General features: G+C 38.0%; 1 protein-coding gene across 4 annotated transcripts in view; it reads left to right on the forward strand.

Annotated features, from left to right (window-relative positions):
- Window positions 1-23,014, forward strand: part of TTC33 (tetratricopeptide repeat domain 33) — a 40,346-nt gene extending 17,332 nt beyond the window's left edge. For all 4 annotated transcript variants that reach the window (XM_047093187.1, XM_047093194.1, XM_047093198.1 and 1 more), the window contains 3 exons: window positions 15,283-15,364; window positions 16,817-16,948; window positions 21,012-23,014. In XM_047093187.1, coding sequence (XP_046949143.1) covers window positions 15,283-15,364; window positions 16,817-16,948; window positions 21,012-21,365 — 568 coding nt within the window. In that variant the 3' untranslated portion in view covers window positions 21,366-23,014. The remainder of the gene's footprint in view (window positions 1-15,282; window positions 15,365-16,816; window positions 16,949-21,011) is intronic.
- Window positions 23,015-25,568: the final 2,554 nt, after the last annotated feature.

A 25,568-nucleotide genomic window follows, 5' to 3' on the forward strand; every position in this document is an offset into this window, starting at 1 on the left:
TAGTCTTCCCCATGTCAGTAAAAGGAATCACTGTTTACCCAGTTACTTATGCCCAAAAGCCAGGGGTCAACTCTGCTGTGCATGTGCCATTACAGAGCTAATCAACCCCAGTCACCTCCAGCTCCCTGCCCTTCATGCTGTTCTTACGGCCATAAAGCCTGGGCGGCGGCTGCTGTTTTTACAGACCAACAGCCCCCGTTCATGGTGCTAACTGACAATCAAAGACCATCCATCACACCTTGACACTGGCCAGCTTGGACCTGTAGATGCTCAGACGGGACCGGGTTACGACTCTGTGGGGTAGAATTTGACGGATGGGAAACAGGGTATGGGAGGGAGCCTGCAGATAAATTCTTTTCCCTTCTTCCCCTCACTGGACAGTTTCCAAGGCACACAGGTTTTATACAGGCTTCTGAAAAAGTTCTACAAGATTAGCAGTCATCTGTTTGTTTTTTAAGCTGTTGCCAGCCTAGCAGATGCCTTGTATTTATTCTCCCTCCTTCCGGCCTCACTTCTTTTTCCCTTTTTTTCACTCTTGCTTCCCTGGGATCCTACCCCCACAAAGTAGAAGCTTAGGCCCCCGGGCTCTATTTCCCTGGGAACTCAAGCTAAGACATCATCCTGGATTTCCTTTCTTTTTTTTTACTCTTCATATCCAGTCTAAGTTAGAGTGACTTTATTTTTTAAACATATTTTAAATCTTTTTTATCCTCTCCTCTGTTTTCGTGGCTGTCCTCCTAATCTAATCCCCTGTCATCTCTTACCTGCATCATTCAAGTAGTCTCCTAACTGCTCTCCCTGTGCTCCTTCTTACACCCCTACAGACCACTCTCTCTGGGCCTCACTGATTTTTTCAAGATGTAAAACAAGTCTGTATGTTTGTTGCACAAAAATTCTGCAGATTCCTCATCACACGTACAGTTAGAGCCGGGGCTTTGGGTCTACACCTCCCATTCCCCTTCCTCCTCCTCCATAGCCATGCCGGTTTCCTTTCATTTCCTCAAAACTTGGGGTGTTTGGCCCTCTCTTGGCTTGGGCTCTTCCTTTGTCTGGAGTGAACTTTCTCCAGATCTTCAATTAGCTGACCACTTTTGGTTAGTCAGATCGCAGCTCAGATGCCTTCCTAGAGAGACTTTTTCTGACCACATGTTCAGAGTAGCCATCCAGTGACCTCCCTTTCACATCCCCTGCCGCTTGTTTTTTTTTTTTTTTTTTAATCACACTTACCATATTTTAACTTAGGCTTGTTGTTTTTCCCTGCCTTCTTCCTGCCTGTGAACATTCTAGAATGTAAGATCTAGAAAAATGGTAGGGTCATTTTATATCTTGTTGAGTGCTACAGCCTCAGTACCCAGAATACTACCTGGGCCAGAGTAGATGTTTAATAAATGTTTATTAAATGAATAAGCTGATGACTATAGAGCTCATTAAACCTGAAGCTGTCATAAATTGGAAATCTAATTGGGAGCAAAGTAGTTAAACACTTTGACATTTCTGTCTGATAAATGAGTGTGCTAATTTATTTGGCTTGCTCACCAGCTGTTCCTTACCTCAGCATAGGGTATTGTCTCACCCTGCCCCTACGCAGGCCCTGCAGCCATTCTAGTTGCTTCCTGCCTTGGCTGGTTCCCCAGCACACTGTCAAGGTTGTCTTTAAACTGGCCAAGTCAGACTCTGGTCATTTATTAACCATAGTGACTTTAAACCAAGTTTTTATCTTTTAATGCTTCCTATCCGACAGCCGCAGCTGGGCTGTGTCTGTTCGGTGTGTTCCAAACTGAAGTTGAATTAAGAGATATGCTGTAGGAGCCATAAGAGACCATCGATGTTATTACGTGCCAGGCTTCCTGCGATCCCCAAATGGAGGACCTGGGCGGTGCCACCCTTTATTTGTAGGCCAGGGGAAGTCTGTCAAAGAGAGAAATGAAAAATGAGGGCGGAGAGGGAATTCAGTAAGCTTATGATAGTGAAGTAAGTGCCCACCGGTTGCTGCTTCTCTCTAGCCAGTGGAAAACAGCTCACGTGTTCCTTTAAACTTTTGCATGTTTTGTGGGCAGAAAGCACTTTTCACTTAGCTATGCCTCTGCTGCTGCCAATGCCAATGGCTTCAAAATAAAAGCAGCACGGTTTGGGGGGGTGCAGTGGACATTTCCCCCCCTCAAATCTGTGTGCCTGTTTTTGCACATATATATGTTTATATGTGTGTCTGTGTCAACATGCTGCCTAATGAAAAGAGGAAACAGAACTAGTGATGGTCAATGTCACTTCGAACTTCTTAGTTTACTTTGTACTTTGTGATAATGTAAGCAGCTTTGGGGTTGGAGGGCAGGGGTGGGGTAAGCCACCCTGTTTCTCAGCAGTAGTGCTGTTGGCATTTTGGGCACGACAGGCGTTTGGTGTTTGTCGGTCAGGGTGGCCCTCTGCCTTGCCAGATGTTAACATCCCTGAACCCTTGTCACTAGGCCTCCAGTGACAACCAAAAAGGCCTCCATAAATTGATATAAATGCCTACCTTGGGGTGATAAATGTTCCTGGTTGAGTTAGGCAGAAAATAGGGCTGAAAGTAAAAAGGATATTTGATAAATGTGACAGAAACAGTGGTTGGACCAAGTAGTGCAGGGGTTGGCAAACCACAGCCTGTTTTTATAAAGTTTTATTGGATGCAGACATGCACATTTGTGTAAGATGATGATGTGTATGATGACGTTCTGTGGCTGATTTTTGTGCTACAGCAGAATTGAGCAGCTGTGAAGGAGACTGTATGGTCCACAAAACCTAAAATACTCATGGACCTTTGCTGTGCTGACCTTGGTCTCTGGACCAGCTGCTTCCTCAAAAGCCACAAAGACTCCTGAAACCTCACACATCCCGGGGCTTTAAAGTCCTCCACCTAGAATTAAAAACAAAAACTTAATATTTATTTATTTTTGAGAGAGAGAGAGAGAGAGACAGCGTGAGCAGAGGAGGGGCAGAGAGAGAGGGTAACAGAATATGAAGCAGGCTCTGGGCTCTGATCTGTCAACACAGAGCCTGATGTGGGGCTTGAGCTCATGAACTGCAAGATCATGACTTGAGCCAAAGTTGGACACTTAAATCAACTGAGCCACCCAGGTGCCCCTCTACCTAGAATTTTAATCTCTTGGTTCTTTCCACCCATATTCCTATTTCCCTTGTCTTGGGATTTCTTGTGATTTCTGTATCTGGAGTGGTAAGATGGAACAAAGTAAGAATTAAACTATTTCCTGCTTTTGTTGTAAGGTAAAATTTGTTTGTATTTCTTTCCATTTTTTTTTTTCTGAGGTATTTTCATCATACTAGCTCTTGTCTCCTCTTTTCATGTCTTTCATGCTTTTCTTTGCTGTCTTTCAAGACTTCTTTTGGAGAAGGTAAGACAAATGAGGTAGATAGAATCTGGGATATTAGCACCTTCTGTGTGCCTGGCCATGTTCTGGGTGTTGTAGATACAAGTGAATCTACCTTTTGGTCCCTGAACTCATTAGTGAAGAGAAGATAAAAATGCATGGAAGAATTAGAGAAAAATTCAATGGAAGACAATGGGGTAGTTGGAAAAGTATTAGTCTTGTAATTGAACTAGCTTCAGATCATGGCTTTTACAGGGTTAATACCATTTGTCCTGTAGCTGCTCTCTACCTTTGTTTCCTCATCAGTAAAATGAGAACAAGCAATGCCAATCGTATGAGCACGAAGTGAATGAACTTTTCGTGAGAATAGTTGTTTGTTAAGTGATTGTACAGAAAGTACTTTGTAAAACAAATACTATGGGAATAAAAGTGTTACTCTGCGATCATGTAAGTGGTACTCATGGTCTTCATGATAAACAGAATTTTAATTTGGTCTTGGAGAGAGAGAGCCTTTGAATAAGTGAAGAGGAGGAGGAATGAAATCCTAGATGTGCTTATGTTTGTGTACTGCTCAGCCCACATGAACAGGAACATGATACGTGGGTAGGGAATGGGCGAATGTGCAGCCAGCAGGGAGCAAAGGTGGGGATGGGGCGTCATAGAAAACAGATTGGACTGATAAGCTAATACTGGAAGAAATATATTCACTAGTATCAAGTCCTACAGAATTTGCTACTACTACATTTCTTAGAATATTATGAGTAGGAGGATTATTATGAAGGAGTAAGTCAATTTTTCAGAGACAGAAGAACATAGCAAATTTCCAAAGTTTTTCATGTTGTGTCTATAATAACATTTGGAAATATTTAGAGATTAGGCTTGAAATCACCCATAAAGAAGTACACTTTCTCTTTAGGTGACATAGTTATAAATAGTCAAAATGGGTATTAAATATTGTTGAGTGTCATGTACCTTTTTCCCTCCATTATCAGTTACATATGAAAGTTTCTCTAATGCTTCTCTGAGGTATTTTCTACATGGTCATGTGGACTTCATACTTTTTAATAAGTTGCTGAATTTAATTTATTAATTCTTTATTTAGGATTTTTATCTTATGGACTAGAAAGTCTGGAGTGATGATTAGGATTCTCTTTTTTCAGATAGTGTATCTTTTTGAGGACAAAAGCATTCTTTATTTTTATTGCTAGGTTATCCAAATATACTGAAATACACTAGGAGTCTTAAGACTACGTCTTTAGCTGTGGTATTTAAAACTTTGGTGGGGTGCCTGGGTGGCGCAGTCGGTTAAGCGTCCGACTTCAGCCAGGTCACGATCTCACGGTCCGTGAGTTCGAGCCCCGTGTCGGGCTCTGGGCTGATGGCTCAGAGCCTGGAGCCTGTTTCCGATTCTGTGCCTCCCTCTCTCTCTGCCCCTCCCCCGTTCATGCTCTGTCTCTCTCTGTCCCAAAAATAAACGTTGAAAAAAAAAAATTTTTAAACTTTGGCTTAGGCAGTGGCAACTGTTTTCTGGTTCAGGCCATATTGTCCTCCTTTACCCCACAAAGACTGTAGACCACTTGTGTCTGCCTTATTCCTTTAGAAATTATTGATATATGTTAGGTTCTATTGTGTTAGCTGCATTTACCTTGGTCTGCATAGAGCTTTTATTTATTTAAAAAAAATTTTTTTTTAATGTTTATTTATTTTTGAGACAGAGGAAGACAGAGCATGAGTGGGGGAGGGGCAGAGAGAGAAGGAGACACAGAATCTGAAACAGGCTCCAGGCTCTGAGCTGTCAGCACAGAGCCTGATGCGGGGCTCGAACCCACGAACCGTGAGATCGTGACCTGAGCCGAAGTCGGATGCTTAACTGACTGAGCCACCCAAGCGCCCCTGCATAGAGCTTTTAAACAAACACAGAAGTAAATGTAAACAGGGGGTCACAGTGAGCCTGTCTGAGGAAGCAGGAAGGCAGGGTGATTTGGTTTAGCTAGGGGAAGGGAGTCCTATTTATTGTTTTGCCTTTTGCAGACTTCGTGATTTTATCATATATTTATCATTAAAATAAGGCACTTATTATAGTCCTGCCCATTTATTTACATGTTTTAATTTGATCCAAATTATTCCATGATACTGGGATTAATTTCTAGTGAAATTTATTTGTTTATTTATTTACTTTTTTTAGAGAGAGAGAGAGAGAGAGCACAAGAGGGGGAGGGACAGAGACACACACACACACACACACACACACACACACACACACACACACAGAATCCGAAGCAGGCTCCAGGTTCTGAGCTGTCAACGCAGAGCCTGATGTGGGGCTCAAACTCTCAAACTGTGAGATCATGACCTGAGCTGAAGTCAGATGTTTAACTGACTGAGCCACCCAAGTGCCCCTCTAGTGAATATTACTTTATGACATTTGTGTGTATGCTCAATGAGTGAATAATCTGGGGGTAAATAATTTTATTTTATTTTTTAAATTAATTGTTTTGAGAGAGAGAGAGAGGGAGAGGGAGGGGCAGAATGAGAGGAAGAGAGAGAGAATCGCAAGCAGGCTCCACGCCAACAGTGCAGAGCCTGACCTGGGGCTCACATCTCACGAACTGCAAGATCCTGACTTGAGCCAAATTTGAGAGCCAGATGTTTAATGGACTGAGCCACCCAGGCACCCCTAGGTGATAAAATAATTTTAAATGATCTCTATATCTGAAGTAGAAATTGGGAGGTTAAAATTGTGACTTTTTACTTGTTTCAGAAAACTCGTTGTCTAGTATGGCAACGAGTAGACCAGGGCAATTGCTTTCAATACAGGAACAACTAGGGAACATCCTGTACCACGTAGAAGTTGGCATCATTGTTTTAATTTGCTTTGGAAAATGACCTTTATTCAGTGTGCATACATCTTTATGTAATTTCAGAGCTCCTTCCTACTGTTTCCAGAGGCAGTTGATCTGCTCTGAATTGTTTGTTCTTGTCTATAATAAAAAATTAAAAACTTTTAAGATGTGTTTGTTCTTTTATGTAAGTAAATAGTTTAAATTATTACTGAAAGTGGGCTTTATGATTCAGCCTAATCCTGAGTCCACGTAATTTTAATAAGTGATAGTGACTAAAACTCGGAGCAGTTTGGAATTTAAAGTATATTTATATCTTTCCCTTGCCTAATAAAACCACCCAGGAACTCTACTCTGAGCATTATCTCAGCACTTCTTTCCAATCCAGCCCTCCTTTCACTAAATATGTATGTCTTGAGAAGATATGCAATAATTATGTTTTTTCTCTTTTATTGCCTCTTGCAGATTCTTTTTTCTTTCTTTCTGAGCTATGGAAATTAGGTTCCTTATTAGAATGTTCGTTGTATTAGCTACACATTATTTTGTCCTTGCTTTCTTCAGAATGCTACTCCAAATTCTAGACAGAAAAACCTCAAAATAACTTGAGGAATTTTTTTTGTTTAATTCAGAAAATTTATCATTGTCTAAAAGTTGGAACCTGATTTACCTACATTGGAAATCACACAACTTTCACTCAAATTAAACCTGTCTAAAACTACTTTCTGTATCATTATAACGTTATATGAAAGTGTTTATAAAATCAAGGAAGCAAACTAAACTTTTAATTTCAAATATATCCTGAACAAAAGAAAACCACTTCCAATATGAAAATATAAATTCAGCCAGAGAAGTTATTTCTATCATTTTGGGGTACAATTATTATTATTTTTTAAATGTTTATTTTTGAAGGGGAGATGAGTGGGGGAGGGCCAGAGAGAATGGGAGACAGAGTATCCAAAGTGGGTCTGTTCTGCCCGCCCCCCCACCCCCCATGGGAGCCTTGAACTCATAAACCATGAGATCATGACCTGAGCCAAAGTCATGCTTAACTGGACTGACTCACCCAGGTGCCCATGGGGCACAATTACTGTAAATATTATTAGAAACACAATATAAAATAAGGTGAAAATTTTAAAGTTCTTGATGACATAGGTTTTAAGGAGGAAATAAAATTATTTAATGATAATATATAATAATGAGGAATCTTAATATTCACTAGGGATTTGATGAAAATGTAGCTGTATGGAAATAGCTTTTAAATTTATTTTGATGTTTCCACATAAGGATGTAAAATTGATAGAAATCAATTAGAAATCTGTCATGATATTAGTGAAAGTGATACTCCTTTGTAGCTATATTTTATTTGACATAGAAAAAACGCTATAACATTTCTTCTTAAATACAGTGAAACCTCATTCATGGCTTCCTCATTTATGAGTTTACCCACTCACAAATATATTGGTAACCCCCAAATCAGTGCTCATGGTGCTTTCACAGTTGTTAGTGGACATTGGCAGAGCTGAGAAGAATCTGAGTGCCTCCTGTGTGTATTCCCAGCTGAGTCCAACACGGCAGGTGCTCTGCCTTCTTGTTTCAGCTCTCACACTGTATAAACAAGTGTCCCTTTTTGGGGTCTGCCTAGTGTTATATTTTCCACATTTTTGTGCCCTTTGTTGGTGATTTTGCTGTTTAAAACGCCTCCAAAGTATAGTTCAGAAGTGCTGTCTAGTGTTCCTAAAGACAAGAAGGCTGTGATGTGCCTTACAGAGAAACTACATGTGTTCATTCAGTAAGCTTTGTCCAGTAAGCTTCGTCCAGGCATGAGTTACAGTGCTGTGGGCTGTAAGATCAATGTTAATGAATCAGCAATATTTATTAAATAAGATGTCTTTAAACAGGAGCACATAAAACAAGGCTATATATTAATCAGTTGATACAAATATGACCATAGGCTTGCAGAAACTTAACCCTGTATTCCCCTATGAGCCGTGATTCAGTATTCACTAATTCAGTCTTTACAGCAGCTTTATAGAACATAACTACAAGAATGAGAATCAACTATATCTGGAAGACAGCTAATGAGTTACATTACATTTTAATGTATGCAGCTTTTCTTTTTATCAAAAATCTAATTGAATTAAATTTTAAATTAAAATTTAAAGCGTGTAAAGTCTGGAAGTCTTTCTAAAAATTTTTTTAAAAAGTCTTTCTGATTTGGCAAAGATAAAATTATATTCAACATCATTTGACATTTGTTGTTTTATATTCTACTCTCCTCACCCAAATTAGTCTAGCATATTAATTTCTTATATATATATATATTTTTTTTTACTCACTGAAAATGTATTTGGTGATTTTTGTTAAGCATGGATGCCACAAAGAAAATATTAAATAAACACCTTTTGTGGGTGATACACAGAAACTGTTTCGATATGTAGTAAAGAGGACTATTTAGAGAGTTCTTTGGATGATCTAAAAGAAGGGCATTTAACTAAATGGGGAAATAGAAGCATTAAAGAGTATTTGAGATGATTTTTGGGAGGAGAGGGCATCAGGGCAGAGTCAGGAAAGACACATTGGAATTAGCTGAAGAACAGGCCGAACAGTGTTCCAGCCGAAAGGAGGCCAACGAAAGTCATTACTTGGGGCGCCTGGGTGGCTCAGTCAGTTAAGAGTCCGACTGACTTGGGCTCAGGTCATGATCTCACAGCTTGTGAGTTTGGGCCTGCTTTTGGATTCTGTGTCTCCCTCTCTCTGTCCTTCCCTTGCTCTTGCTCTGTCTCACAAATAAATAAACATTGAAAAAAATTTTTAAAAATCATTACTTGAATTTTTGATAATCCCAGCAAGGAAGGCTGAGGACTTACACTAAATAGGAGCAGTGACAGTGAGTTAAAGGATGAATTAGAGAATTGACGACTCATGTAACCTAGGGCAGGGCAAGTGTAGTCAAGGCTGACTCCAGGATTCTGTCTCAGTGACTCGGTGGTGCTGTTCTCTAAGCCATGGTTGCAAGCATAGAGTAAGTCTGGAGTGGGAGATGATGATAAGTCCAGTCTGGACATGTGTTAGAGATCTATGTCAACCTTCTCTGGATTTTATACTCCTAGTTAGTTATCTTTTCATTTCCCTTTTTGGTATTCACAGACTTCCCAATGAGTTGCCAGCATTCGTTGTTCCTACTTCTTACTCCCACTTTGCTCAGCGGTCTGGCGTCCACTCCTGCCCTTCCAGGAATGCTGTTTGGTCAGTGTCACCAATGATTGACATGTTGCTGCATCTCTCTTAGGTACAACCCGGCACTCTCTCTGTGACAGGCTTCTCTTTGTTTTCTTTGAAATCACACACACTCCTGAATTTCTTCCTTTCTTTCTCAACTTCTCAGTCATATTTGCTAGCCCTTCCTTCTCTGCTTACCTCTGAATTTTGAAAACTTGAGCCCTGGTATCTTTTCTCTTTCTCATTTACTCTCTCTCTGTATGAACTTAACCAATCCATGGTTTGTTTAATGTATTTGTATAATTTTTAATGAAAAGAAAAAGACAGTAACATATGTACATGATTTAAAAAAAAGCAAATGCAATAGCAACAAAGGCTATACAATGAAGACTAAATCTTGCCCTTACTCCTGTCCTCTGGTCTCTTAGTTCACTTTCCCACAGGAAACCAGTTACCAGTTCTTTGATATCTTGCCAAAGATAATCTTTAGATTTATAAGCATGTGTATGTATATATCTTTTAAAACATCATAAATGTTGATATTCTAAATATATACACCATTCTCTCCCTTGCCTTTTTTACTTAATATATCTTAGAGATTATTTTCTATAGAACTGCCTTTAAAAAAAAAAAAAAAAAAAAGGCCATATACTATCCCTTAACCATCCAGACTCTAAAACCAGAGTCTAAAACTAGACTCTATCTAAAACCAGAAACCAAACCAGAAAGATTTGGATATGATGGGGTATTTGTATTTCATTGCATGATGTATTAAAATGTATCTTGCCATCTCTTTTTTGAGAAAGGATGTTTTCATCTTTAATTTTTATGAATGATATAGTGACTGGCCTTTCAGAGATAGAAGTGTGCATACATCCAGGTCAGCTCGAAAGAAAGATTTATAGGAATGGAATTGCTGGGTCAAACAGGATGTGCATTTAAAAAGGCATTTTTCCTCCCTCCCAAGCCCTCCCCTTTTTTCTTGGAGTATATTGTTAACCAAGTAAGTAACAGATGGGTTTTAGGGGGCATGTGCACATGAGCTGATTTTTCCCACTGTAAAGAACATTTCCTTACTGGCCTTTGTTTAGAGGTTTGTTATTTTTATTTGTAAGTTTTTGAGAGAAAAAAGTTGTCTTTGTCCCTCACAGAGGTTTTGAGAATAGTGTTCATGTACATGTTCTTTTATTGTTTACACAGTGCAAATTGAAAGTCATTGTTCATTTGAAGTGGAGCTTCTAAGTGTATCCGTTTATGTGCATGCGTTTTGAAGGCTAGATTGAGAAGAGGACACGAGAGGGCTGCTTATTTGTGTTTCATTGTAAGGATTTTCCCCCTTTTCTGTAAGACCTAAAGTAAATATTTTAAAAGTATCATTCTAGTTGTTAAACAGGTAAGCTAGTTTTTGAGGATTGAACAGCTTAAATATGATTTGTATTTTAGGTGTACATAATCTTATCAAAGAGTATTAGTGCCATTTGAATTTTTGATTAGCATAAAGATAGCTAGTTTTAAGAACCAAACCAACTGGGAACTGAAGTTATGTTTCCTGTAAAGCTGGCGGGTCATATCAATAGAAAATTGGAAGGGGAGTAGTACAGACAAGGAAATATAGTGTTTATTTCTTCCCTCATTGGCTTTTTTGTTAATTAAAGGAAATAAATGAGAATGCTATCTTAAGTTAGACTAACCTTCCTTCTAAGGTGATCTCATTTCCAGTCAGTTTTACATCAAACATAACATGTGTATTATATTTGATCTCCAAAATACAATTTTCTTCAATAATTATTCCTGGCCCACTTCCTTCCAAAAGATCATTGTAATGGCCAAAGGGTAATTTTTTCCAGTTTTATTGAGATATAATTGATGTATAACATTGTGTAAGTTTCAAGTGGAGAATGTGATTATTTCATGAACATATATATTGCAAAATAATTACCACAGTAAAAGATTAGTTGACACATCTGTTATCTCATATAATTCCTTTTTTTTTTGTGGTAAGAACATTTAAGATTTACTCTTAGCAGCTTTTTAAGTGTAATGTCTAACAGTAGAGGATTTATTTGAATGAATTTTGCATTGAAATAGTAGTAATCAGTTACTAAGCATTAGGCTATAGAGAGAAGCATTTGATAATTTAAAGACAAAATAATGTTTCGTATGTATGATATACATTAAAGCACTTGGAAGAATATACAATAAAAATGTTAACTATGGTTGTCATCTTTTGGTGAAATTATGAGTGTCTTTAATTTCTGTGTGTGTGTGCGCGTGTGTGTGTGCGCACACGCGTGTGCAGTTTCCTTTCTGGTTCTTCTCTATTCGTGTGTTTGGGAAGCAATTTTTTCTATCAAAACAATTATGTCAAAACTGTCGTCATTTACTCAGGTATAGAATATAAGGAAGGCCAGATTTAAGAACATTTTGTGTTAAAAAAAAAAAAATCAAATGCTTTTTGTGAACCAACCACATGTTTTAGTTGCCAGCATAGGTTTGGAGTCCCGGGCCACCATACTAGATGTGCGTGTGCGGATCAAAGAAGGAAGAGGTCCGCTGGGATCATGCCTTCCTCCTCCTTCCCTTTCTCTTATCCACAAGCTGTTGTTTTTATCCCCTTAAGAGTCCACCAGTGAAGTTCAGACTTTCTCATTTCTTCTTTGTAGATCCCTTTTCATCTTCTTCTTTCCTAGCTTGAGTACCAGGTGAGGCCCATGCATCTCTTCTCTGCCATCATTCTTTTTTAAAAGTATGTTTTGCTTAAAGGAGGCTACTTTATCTGGGGGGCTGGGAAAGGAAGGACTATAAGAACGGCATCCTTGAGAGGTTAGCACATGAATCCAAGCAGTGTGATCTGATAGGTGGTAACCCTACAGAAGCAGCTAGTTAATTAATTCTGATAGTTGATGGTGTTTTAGTAAGAGGAGAATTCATAAATAAGAAATTTTAATGGTACCTGAAAAGATACATTAAATGCCTTACTTTGAAGTTCAGTGGGCAGTTTCTAAGCTAACATTAACGTATGAATTATCTAAAAATATCTGTGAGTCTCAGATTCCCATTCAGGGTAACTAGGAGGCAGCAGTGGGACACTGCTGTTTAACCAACCCGTGTCCATCACCTGCTGAGCACAGAGTTTATAGGAAAGTCATGTGGCAGCCATTTAACACCTGTGCCGGCCACGCTTACGGGCATAGCCTGACACCGTGCAGAAGTGTCCGAATATGTGGGAAGCAGAGACGTATGGGCACTCCAGACGGATCTCAGAGTGAGATGAAGGAAGAGCATTGACAAACAGCAGCCAGTGACACTGCCTGTTTCAACTTTGGGGACCCTGGCTCTAGATACATGCTTGAATTTGGGAAAATCCTTAATAAAGAAATAATTCTCAATTAACGGAGCTCTCAGAGGTTTGATTTGTGACACAATATTGCGATGCAGGCAGAGGCAGAGAGAAACATAGACCATTGGGGCAGCAGGTCATAAAAATGAGGTGAATAATGGCCACACTGTTCCTAAACTTCCAGTAGTCTTTCACCCAGAGTTCAACAGTTTTCAAACAGTATTTCTTCAGTGCTCAGCAAGAGCCCCCGAAGAAGATACTAACCACGGTCCAGGCAGTAGTTGTGATAGCCTCTCTGCATGTTTACATTTGGTTTGCTTGGAAACAGACTACCAGCTTTTGCGGGGTGAATCTTTTTCTGTTTTAATTTTTTAAAGTTTATTTATTTATTTTGAGTGAGAGAAAGAAAGCTGAGTGGGGGAGGGGCAGAGAGGAAGAGAGAGAATCCCAAGCAGTCTCCATGTTCAGCACAGAGCCCAACGTGGGGCTCAATCTCACCACCACAGGTCGTGACCTGAGCCAGTATCAGGAGTTGAACACTTAACTGACTGAGCAACCCAGGTGCCCTGTGGGATGAATCTTCAGCTTATAGTTACATATAGCCGGCTTCTACAAAATAGCAGTAGCCACTGCTACAACCTATCATGGCAGCTAAGGCAGGCTTTGTAAAGCACACTCCCATCATGTCCACCCTCACCCCTGCTGCTGGCCATGGAGTTGGCTCTGTGGCAAACTTATTTTTTTTTTCAACGTTTATTTATTTTTGGGAGAGAGAGAGACAGAGCATGAACGGGGGAGGGACAGAGAGAGAGGGAGACACAGAATCGGAAACAGGCTCCAGGCTCTGAGCCATCAGCCCAGAGCCCGACGCAGGGCTCGAACTCACGGACCGCGAGATCGTGACCTGGCTGAAGTCGGACACTTAACCGACTGTGCCACCCAGGCGCCCCAGTGGCAAACTTATTTTAAGGTGTCGGTAGCCCATTTGTCATTTGTCAGGCTGGCGTAAGACCCCTGGATGTGACATTGTCCGTTTGTACTACTAGTAAAGGAACTCTATAACAAGGTGAAAACAGAACGTACTTTTTTATGTTCTTCACCTTTGTATTTTCTACCAAATTTTGCCTTTATTTCTTTATTTCACCGCCCTCTGTTTAAATAATAATCAGTGCATATTAGCCCATATTTTGGTCGTTATGTTTGGTTTGGACCTTCACACATCCAGTAGGAAATTGTGGAGAAGAACACATACAGAGGAAATAAGGGTCTGGAAAACAGGTAATAATGAGTGATTCAAGAGAAGGCAGCACATGGATAGGGCTTACTACGCTATGAAAGATATTTTCCATGGTTCACAACCTTGGTGTTTATTAGCATTACCTGGTTTAAAAAATATAGATGCCTGGGTCCTATTCTGAGAATATCTGTTTTAGTTGATTGAGGCAGGGGCCAGCTGTGTGGTGTGTGTGTGTGTGTGTGTGTGTGTGTGTGTCGTGTTGTGTATTTCTTCCCCTCCAGAATCTCCCTAGATCATTCTGTATGTAGCCAAGAATTAAAACTAGTGGGTTATATATTTTCTGTTTAGTGCTAGAAAGCAGAATTAGTAGCACTGGGGGAAAGGTACAAGATAGAAAGTTTCAGCTCATAATGGAAAATATTCTGGTAAATAGAACTTTCTCCTCCTACAGTATTCAAGGATACAAGAGTTAATCACTTGTGAAGGATGCCGTGAGAATGACTGCTTTGGATAACACGAAGGACTCAGTAGTGCCTTCATTTTATTTACAAAAGGAAGTGCTGCGGTGCTTCCACAGATTTGGCAGGTGGCGTGCTAAGACCAGCTTTGGGCAGAGGGAGCCTGAGGTGTCTGTGGCACGTCTTTGTGGAGATGTGAGTTGACCACACAGCTTTGGAGCTCACAGGAGAAACCTGACTAGGAGAACGTCGGTGAAAAGGTGGTGGTGGAAACCACCATCTCTGTACTGTTTATCATTCATTTGACCCCTTTTGTTATAAACTTGCCGTGCGTTACTAGTCCCCGAGTTCCTGGAATTTACGGACAAGGAAGCTTAAATCTGAAGAATCCTTACGCAATTACCAGACAACTTCTTAAATTGTTCTGTGCCTAGATTGCTCAGCCAAGCCCAGGATTACAACTGGATTATAAATTCCTCATTAACGTCCTTTGCAATACATCTAACGTGCATGACAACATTTGCACGTTGAGGTTGATGAAAGAGAGGGAAATTTTGGTGGTGATTTCTCAGCCCAGAAAATAAAATTGGAAAAAGATTTCTAAGATACCTTTTATTTAATTTATGTTTGTCTTTTTTTCTTTTGCCACCCTTTCCTTTTTCTCTTAATTTTCTTGCTTTTGTACCATTGTTATTATTGTCATCAGTTCTTGAATAGAGCTATTTCTTGATATACAGTTATTCCTTAGTACCTGATTTTAACATCTGGTCATGTACTCTCAAGGATTTAGTGAAGATAAGATACTAATGTAACTTCACGACCACAGGTATCGAGAGGCGATTCAAAAATGGGACGAAGCACTGCAGTTAACCCCAGATGATGCTACCCTGTACGAGATGAAATCACAGGTAATGGTTATGAAGAATTTCACTTCCATTATGAAATTGTACTATGTTTATATTTGTTTGGTGAATAGAAATGAACCAAAATAGCATTTCTTTCCATTTTCTTTCTCAAATATGTCTTTTTAAATGTTTTTCAATATTTCCTTTATAGAAAACATGTCACCATGTTTATTGCTCTGCCTCTTGCACAACATTAGAAATTCATTTCTTTTCACAATGAAGTTAACTTATTTCAGCCTATGGTAAGATATGAACAGATGGCTATCTTTTAGGAAGTCACTGGTGATTTCTTAAATAAATGAAATGTGTTTGCTTTCCTTGGAAATTAATTATAGTGGACTGACCAATAACTTCATTTCTTCAGAATGAGGGTGGATTGGACTCCTGATGATATGTCTCTAAAAATGGCCTAGTCCTTAGCAAAAGGTCAGAATAGACTCAATTTATTTTTAAAAATAACATTTGAATTTTAAAAATACATTTCTAATATTTTGTGGGAAAGTCTGTAAAGAAAATCTCTGAGCAACTGGATTAAGTTATCCAAAAGACGTAAAAAGTCTCTAATAGAGCATCAAACATGTTTTTGGCAGGGAGTAGTCGCGCTTCAGCCTTGATCTACACATCTTACAGGTATCTTTCAGGTAATGATTTCAAACATAGGGCACATTCTTTATCAACTTTGATTTTAGATCAGCCAAGAAAACCCCAAATAAATTATGTCCACTGGATGAAGTGCTGCGAGGACCTTCATTTGGTTAAGTCTTTAATTTTCAGTCTTGACTAGATATATATTAAAGGCAGTATTTGTGGTGAACTGTATGAAATAGATTGTTTAACTTGGAACCTGATAATGACAGTTGTGTTACAAATCTTATGAAATGTGAATGGTCCCCAAAATGATAGATAAAATCTAGCCTTTTCCCATAGATTGAAGTGGAAGGTTCTAGAACTCCCTATTTTTCTGCTTTGTATGGTTTGGAGAACCCAGTTGTGGGGAGGCCTGTGGCATGTTTAAATGATTTTTGTAGCAGGAAGATGTTTATAGGGTGGTGGTTGAACAAATTTAAATTTGTCTCATTTAACAATGAGACCTGGGATCTCCTGAAAACCACATCGTAAATAGAAACAATCAGAAGTGGAATTAAGAGTTCAAATAGCTCTGAGCCACCATGGCTAGAGTGTGACCACCTTATTTTGACCAGATGGACAACAGGGTTCAGTGACTGAAAAGGAGATGTTTTACATTTTCATAGTTATTTTAGGAATAGGAAGAAGAATATTTGTTCCTGACCCTGATGGGCAGAGGAGTGGGTCAAAACCACTGAAGTACTATATTTACCAGACTAAAAATATTTTTTTTTAAATGAAAAGATTTGTTTGCATATGGTTATTCATTAGTAGTTTGCTAGTTTATGGAAATTGCTGACAGGTTTTATTTCTTCTTTTTGGTTATAGGTCCTAATGTCTCTTCATGAAATGTTCCCTGCAGTACATGCAGCTGAAATGGCCGTGCAGAGAAACCCACATTCATGGGAGTCTTGGCAAACTTTGGGACGTGCTCAGCTTGGATTAGGAGAGATAGTCCTGGTAATGAAGTCAGATTATTATAATGATGAAATTTTGTTTTGTTGTGTTTTTGATTAGCTGAACCAAAAAGTAAGTAGCTATTTATCATGTCTATGCAGAGAGTAAATAGCAAATTACCTCTTAAAGGTATTAATCCATAAACACAGATAAAAGTTATTACTGAACATCTTTTCCATTTTATTTTATTTATTTATTTATTTTTTATTTTTTAACGTTTATTTATTTTTGAGACAGAGAGAGACAGAGCATGAACGGGGGAGGGGCAGAGAGAGAGGGAGACACAGAATCCAAAGCAGGCTCCAGGCTCCGAGCCATCAGCCCAGAGCCCAACGCGGGGCTCGAACTCACGGACCGCAAGATTGTGACCTGAGCTGAAGTCCGACGCCTAACCAACTGAGCCACCCAGGCGCCCCCATCTTTTCCATTTTAAGCATCAATTATATTAGAGTCAGAATATTTTTTCAGGTATTAGACATCATGAAAATTTTTTTAAAATGGCATTTGGTAAACCTTACTGAAATACATATAAAATAAGCAACTCTTAGGTTAGTTTTTTGCAACATTAAGGTCTCCACTTATAAAGTGATGCCAGTAGCACATGGAGACAAAACCCCTAATAGATTATGTAAGGGAAGGAAGAAAGTAGAGTATGGGAGAGTAATGATGATAAATATTTAGACGGAAAAGTTGTCAGGCTTAGTGAGGGGAAAACGGGGCAGGATAGAAGCTTATGAAAGTGGAAGACTTATTGTGTTGTTTTGTTATTAATTGGTACGTAATGCATTTCTCAACTTGTCTGGACCATAACTGGTAGGAAGCACAGGCTAAATAGATGAGAGGTGGTTAAGACAATTATCCTGTTTTTGTTTTTGTTTTGGCAAGGCTACATATACCTGGCAGCTGACTTCCTGAAGAGTGTTTGCAAATCTAATCTAGTACTGGCAGATTTTGTTTGTCATTAACTAAGATTGTTTCAAGGCTTTATTTGCCTTTTACAGGTAGAAGTAAAACAACAAATAAAAAATTAAAAATGGTTTCTTTAAAGGCTAAGGAAATTACTGGTAAAACCTGAATTTAACTTTACTAACAATGGCTTTAGTAAGTTATAGATAACTTAGATTTTTCTGGTACTCTTGTAAATATTATTTCTATTTACCAAAAAGTGTCAAATTCTCAGAAATCATAAATATGGAATTTTGATGAGAGAATAATTGGTTTCAAGTAACTTAAATATGATAATCCAAAATGAGGTTCGCACTGATGGAAACCAGTTTAACCGAAGTCCATTTTCCTTTTTTTTTTTTTTTTTACCTGAAGACTTAAATCATACCAGAGTTGGAGAAAAGAAATTCATGGTATTTTGTTTTCTATAGGTTAACAGGAAAACAAATGGAGCTTATTACACAATACTTTCCCCCCGTTTCTCCTTTATTTAAAAACTTACAAAGCATTATCACTTTTGCTTGTTAAGTGTCTATGGTAATGTGGAAAAAAATCTGTAGGATGTAATGTTTAGCAAAGACTGCCCAATAGAGAAAGAAACTCTTGCAGGTGACACAGTAGAGATACTTTGCACCAGTCGGTAAAAGTAAAATTGCTTAATATTTTAAGTTGTTTTGAATAAGGGAACCAGTTGTTCAACTCTTATTTTTTTTCCTGTTGATATGGTTCTGCCGATTAAAATTGTGAAATTCTTAGAGGGATTAAAAGTGTTATTTTTTTTTCCCTTAGCTAATGTAATTTTTTAGAGCTCTACTTGGAAAAATCGGAGTGTAATTTTTATGTCAATTTAAGAGATTCTTTTGAAAGACTGGAATGGTAAGAAAAAAATGACTATACTTAAAATGTCATAGAGGAAGGGTCACTATGAGAAATATATTGAAAACATGCTAAAAACTGTAACATCTAACCATTCTTCCTATATATGTATATATTTGGACAAAAACACAAGAAAATACTTACATAAATAGATCAGGCAGTAAGTTAAAAGTCCATAGTTGGGGATAGCCCCAATAGTAATTATTTAGGTTTTCACATAGAGTTGAGTATTGGAAGTTATCAGTCACTAAGTTCTTCACCTGAAACTAATATTACACTATATGTTAACTAACTGGAATTTAAATAACTTGAAACTAAAAAACAAAACATGCCTGGGTGGCTCAGTCGGTTAAGCGTCCAACTTTGGCTCAGGTCTCCCGGTCTGTGAGTTCGAGCCCCACGTCGGGCTCTGTGCTGACAGCTCAGAGCCTGGAACCTGCTTCAGATTCTGTGTCTCCCTCTCTCTCTGCCCCTCCCCTGCTCATGCTCTGTCTCTCTCTGTCCCTCAATAATAAATAAATGTTAAAAAAATTAAAAACAAAACAAAAGTTGGCTGTTGGAAAATGATTATGACTTAGTTTGTTCTTCATTTTCCAATTGAAGTGTAAATTTAACTTACCCATCGCGACCTTTTTTTAAATTTTTTTAATGTTTTTATTTATTTATTTTTGAGAGAGAGAGAGAAAGAGAAAGCAGGGGAGGGGCAGAGAGAGAGGGAGACACAGAATCTGAAGCAAGCTGCAGACTCTGAACTCTCAGCACAGAGCCTGATATAGGGCCTAAACCCACGAACCTTGAGACCATGACCTGAGCCGAAGTCAGACGCTTAACCAATTGAACCACCAAAGTGTCCCATCTTTCTTCTTTTTTAATGCAGACAATTATCTCTATAAAATTCCCTTTTAGTTCTACTTTTGCTCTATCCCATAAATGTTAATGTGTTATATTTTCATTCTCATTGGTCTCAAGATGTTATTCCCTTTTGATTTCTTTGACCCATTGGTTGTTCAAGATTGTGTCGTGTAGTTTCTACTTGTTTGTGAATTTCCCAGTTTTTCTTCTGTTGATTTCTAGTTTTATTCTGTTGTCGTCAGAAAACGGGGCTCCTGGGTGGCTCAGTTGGTTAAGCGTCTGACTCTTGATTTCAGCTCAGGTCATGATCTCAGGGTCGTAAGATCAAGCCCCGAGTCAGGCTCCAAGCTGAGCGTGAAGCCTGCTTAAGATTCTCTCCCTCTGTCTCTCTGCCCCTCCCCCACTCACTCTCCTGTACTCACTCACTCTCTCAAAAAGAAGAAAAGATGACATACTTGGTATGATCTTAGTCACCTTAAATTTGTTAAGACTTGTTTTGTGACCTAACATGTGATGCTATCCACTTATCACGTGATCTTTCCTAGAAAATGTTGTTTGTCCTTGAGAACAGTGCGTATTCTGGTGCTGTTGGGTGGGATGTTTTGTATATGTCTGTTCAGTCCCTTTGATCTATAGTGTTGTTCAGGCTCCCTGTTCCCGTATTGATCTTCTTTCTGGCTGCTGTCTGTATTCATTACTGGGATTTGGGTATTGCAGTCTCCTGCTATTACTTTATTTGCTATTTCTCCCTTCACTTCTGTCAGTGTTTACTTTATATATTTAGGTGTTCTGATGTTGGGATGCATATATATTTATAATTGTTATATATTCTGGGCCAATTGACCCTTTTATCATTCTTTAATATCCTTTGTCTCTTGTGACAGTCAATACATGTTACCATTATGCGGAGCTAAGCTCTTGGCTTCAGAGGTAGGCATTCTTGGTACCTTCCTGATCGTGGTTTAGTCAAGAAATCCCTAGATTCTTATATTTGCTAGTCTGCAGAAGCTGAACAATGCATTTGCTCTGTCTTAAACCATATCCTTAATTGTACTTCAGTGGACTTTTACTCCTCAGCAGTGATGTGTCAGTCACTTTCTTTCACACTTCTTTAACTTTTCTTTTCATCATAATCATCATGCAGTGTTAAGGGTACAGCCTAAATGTCTATCCTTGCATTCTAATATGTTTTTTAAACAGATATATATATGTATATATCTTACATACATACATACATATATATACATATTAATATATATTATATATTATATCGTATATATACATATATAGTAAAAAAAAGATATAGATGGAGATATTGTGGATTCTATTAAATCCACTCATTTTTTAAAATAAAGCAAAAGAAAAACTCTGATTTTTTTTTTATCTCCCTTAGGCAATTCGAAGTTTTCAGGTAGCCCTTCACATCTATCCAATGAACCCTGAAATATGGAAAGAAGACCTTTCTTGGGCAAGAACACTCCAGGAGCAGCAGAAGGTAGCACAGAAGATTAAGAAGTGTGACGCGTCAGCGGAAATGACACATTTCTCACCAAAGTCAATCCCCGACTATGACTTTGAAAGTGATGAGATTGTTGCTGTTTGTGCAGCAATTGCGGAGAAACAGAAGACAGTTTCAGCAAATAAGACAATGGTTATTGTTTCGGCCTCTGGGACTGTAGAGACGGTCACTGAGAAGGAAGATGGTGCTACACCACCAGATGGCTCTGTTTTTATCAAAGCCCGATAAAGTAGCAGGAACCCTTTGAATCTGGCTTTTTGATTGCTCTTAAAGTTTGAGGCCTAGGGACATCTACTGTGGAGAGACAGAATAAAACTCCTGTTTGTAAAATGAGTTTTGCAGATGAGGCATATAAAAACTAAATGGTAGAATTATCGTGTAGTGTTTGGGCTGTGCTTTGATAAGTTACGATTTAAACTTCTTAAGATTAGAATTGTGAGTACAGTGGGGTTTGATTAATAAACTTAAAAAAATAATCCAAAAATGTAAGTGAATGCGTTTTAAAGACACAACTTGAAAAGTGAATTCTCTAATAGTGAATAACTTGATGGCCAGTGTTATTAAAATGTTGACTCGTTGGCTTTTGTTACACGATAAAGGAAGTTGGTGATTTCTTTCCCTCCTAATACTCCTGTTACTATTCACTCTTCTGTTTTTCTGGTTGCATTAGAGGAAGTCTCCCAAAGCTCAAATATTTTTTGACATTTATTTTGATTCAAAGTTGTCATTTGGTTATTTTTGGAATCTTTGAAAGTTTGCATGAAAATGCATGCAAACTGTGTACGTTCTAAACATTTTCTGGACTTTCTCTTCATTCTGATTTGTGCTTATATTTTGACTTCAAAATTATTACAACAATGGTAGTTGCCTTCTTCAGTATTAGATATGTGAAATACTGATCAATGTCACAATGATGGTTTTATTGTTTTAGTTGTAAAAGTAGATAGAGTATTCCTTACCACAAGTGAGTCATGTTTAAGATGTGCATTTTTGAAAAATGCTTTTATTGATGTGTCATATCAAATTGTACTGCTGCACTGGCCCAGTTAAAAGTAGTATTTTCTTCTCCTTATTTTTAAAAGCTTAAAAACTCTGAAAAAAACCTACCTTTTGCTTTTAACGTTCCAGCTGACGGTTTGGAATTCTTTTTCTAGATAACTTTTTTGGAACTACTCAAATTACAATTTTAAATAGCTAAATTATGTCTTTCTAAAAAAGTAGGGATGTTTATGAGTGTCAGTGAATGTATATATCTTGGGCATGACATACATAGGAACTGAAACATGACTTAACAGTACAATCCCATGAGTAGAGAAGAATATATTTAAAGAAATATTTCGTTGAAAGGCCACGATCGCATTCACAAATCAATACTGTCATTGCTAATATGAGTTATTTTTATACTACATATATTATAGTACAGTTATATAGAACTACTGGGTCCTGTTACTTCTGACACTCAGGAAGCTATTTTTGCTGTAAAATTAATTTTTTCCTTGTCAGAGATGAAAGTAAGCTGTTTTAAAGAATCTTACCTTAACCTGTTGGAGCATGTAAGTAATGGTCTACATTTTTCTGAGATGATTTAAAAAATGTTTCCTTTAGTGGAATGCTTACCTCTTTTTTTTTTTTTTTCAGAGTGTTATATTTTCCCTCAAAGTTACATCAGAAGGTTAGCTGTGGTTAGGTTAGTTTTAGAGTAATTGAAAAACAGAAATATTAGTTACATTTTATTTTGTTTAATAAAGGATATTCTCATAGGGTAGATACTTGAGTATATACAGAAGTGAGCATTCACCATTTGGTATGTGGTTTTGAGTAGTGGGTTTTTGTTTATCGTGTAATTTGTGAATAAATAGTTTTTTCTGCACTTTAAAGATTTGCCTCTGTGTTGTTAGCTTTTGAAAAATTTGATTTATTTAATTTCTTTCTTATGTGAAAATAAAATATGTAAGGCACCTTGTATCTTGCATAGGAAGTACTCAGTAAATGTTAGCTATTTCTATGAAGAACTTGAATTAGTATGGAGATATTTAACCTCAGTTTCTTCTGATTTTAGGAAGGTAGGAGAACTTTTAATCTTTATCAGAAAGTGAGAAGTCACTACTTTTGGTATTATAGGACAGATGGTTATCAGTTCTTGGCATAACAGGTGGGATTGTTCTTGGCATAAAATCTATGCCTCAGCCCCAAAAGAGGCAAGACCCAGGATGGAAGGCATGTAGCCACTAAATTCTGTTAACAGAACCTAGTGTTTTTTCTGTATTATGGAGAGGGAAGACAGCTCATTTATCCATGCTCCAAAAGATTCTCAGCTAGTATCTTCTATGCATGAGGAGAAAAATGCATATATCATTTTGTAAAGATGTGAATAGTGATCTACAGACATTTGCTAAACCTGTTAACTTCACTAACAAATACTTTTGAGTCTGAAAGAAAAATAGTTGATGCTACAGTGATGTAATTTAAGATGTTTAATATACCTTCTGAAATAACACTAAACACTGTATTGAACATAATTTATATTATTCTTGTTTGAAAATTGTATGGCGTAGATACTCATTAGTCAGAACACCACACATCCAGGTCATGCCTGATAATTTGAGAATCCATATATTATTCTGTAGATGACAAGATTTTAGATTATAGAGTATTTATCCTAAATGTGCTAATAAATACTACATACACGTTGAAAAATCATGCAAGGTATAAATCACAGAACCCAGATCTGTAATTGGGACCTAGGTGCAAAATTTTATGGTAGTAGTCTTAGCATAAAGACTTTTAAATTGATGTTATTTGGTAAAACTATAATGAAGACTTAACTAAAGAAGCTTTGTCTGAGAAAGCTAAGAGTTTTCATGCTTATAACTGACCAGGATAGCCTCTTCAGTTTGAAAATTATGTTTTAATGTAATGACATCAAAAGCTTGTCACTACCGTTCCCAGCAGTAAGAAAAGTTTATATGTGTGTGTATAGAGGCTTTTTCACAAAGCCTGAAAATACACACACACACACACACACACACACACACACACACACACACACACACACACATATATATATATACACACACACCTTTCTAATTTGACTCTGGACCAGCCATTCTGAGCTCTGATTTCATGACATATGTGTATCTAAGTGAGTTATGAGTTGACACAAGAACCATAGTTCCATAATTATCTTTAAATCAATGGGTATATTAGATGTGTTTTTTTCTGAGAGATTTTTATTGAGCCTGTGGTGTGTACTTTGTAACTGATGACATTTTAGGATGGAGAAAGTAAGGGTTTTTTTTTTTTTTTAATACCAGTAATAAAATACAGAAATTTGTGATTTATTCATTATCAAAGTAAATTAAAATGAAATATGTCACTTAAAAAATTTTTTTTAATGTTTATTTATTTTTGAGAAAGAGAGAGAGTGTGAACAGGGAAGGGGCAGAGAGAGAGGGAGACATAGAATTTGAAGCAGGTTCCAGGCTCTGAGCTGTCGGCACAGAGCCCGACATGGGGCTCGAACTCATGAACCATGAGATCATGACCTGAGCCGAAGTCGGACGCTTAACCGACTGAGCCACCAAGGCACCCCTGAAATATGTCACTTTAGTCACTTGTAATTAAATATGCCCCCTTGAATGGAAGGGAAGGGGTAGCCCTGGATAGCCTTGTGGCTGGTGTACCATGAATTGTGCCTTTGTGAGTGTTGTATGTGAACTTGCTGTGTGTGCCAAGGTGGAGAAATGTTGATCTACCCTTTGTGGGGAAGTCAGAGGGCAGAGGTATCCTCCTTTCACGGTGCTTCTTTGGACATCCATTAAGCAAGCAATTGTTCCCTTCCCTTATCCCTCCCGCCTCCCTGGGAAAGAGCGTTTGGGATAAAAAACTGGACATGCAAACCCCTTTTTTGGGATTTATCATGTTTGTGGAGCCTATGTTGTGTTCTCTTGCCAGACATGTAAACTTTGCAGTGAAGGCTATCTGCTCTGTGGTTGTGTAGGATTGCCCATGCCTTGGTGAGCAGGTCTGTCTAATTCTGGGTTAGCTATTAGGTGGCCATTTTCGGCACAAACCTAAATTACATCCTTTAACCTAGATCTTTCAGCAATTAATCTGACATACTGAATCTCCATTTGCCTGACTTGGTCTCTCAAGTGGCTCAGAAGACAGGAGGGGACAAAGGGTATTATTTTATGATTTCCTCAAACTCCAACAAAAATTAGTGAAAATTATATTTCATTTTTTTTAGAAATAAATTTGTTTAGTCTTTTTTTTAAGTTTATTTATTTATTTTTAGAGAGGGAGAGCAATCAGAGGAGGGGCAGAGAGAGGGAGAGAGAGAATCCAAAGCAGGTTCTGTGCTATCTTCGAGGAGCCTGACACGGGGCTTAATCTCATGGAACTGAGCCAAAACCAAGAGTTGGACACTTA

This window comes from Lynx rufus, unplaced genomic scaffold (assembly GCF_022079265.1).
Source record: "Lynx rufus isolate CCGP_SWC_20201006 ecotype Redwood Valley unplaced genomic scaffold, mLynRuf1.p SCAF_1, whole genome shotgun sequence".
Taxonomy (NCBI): Eukaryota; Metazoa; Chordata; class Mammalia; order Carnivora; family Felidae; genus Lynx; species Lynx rufus.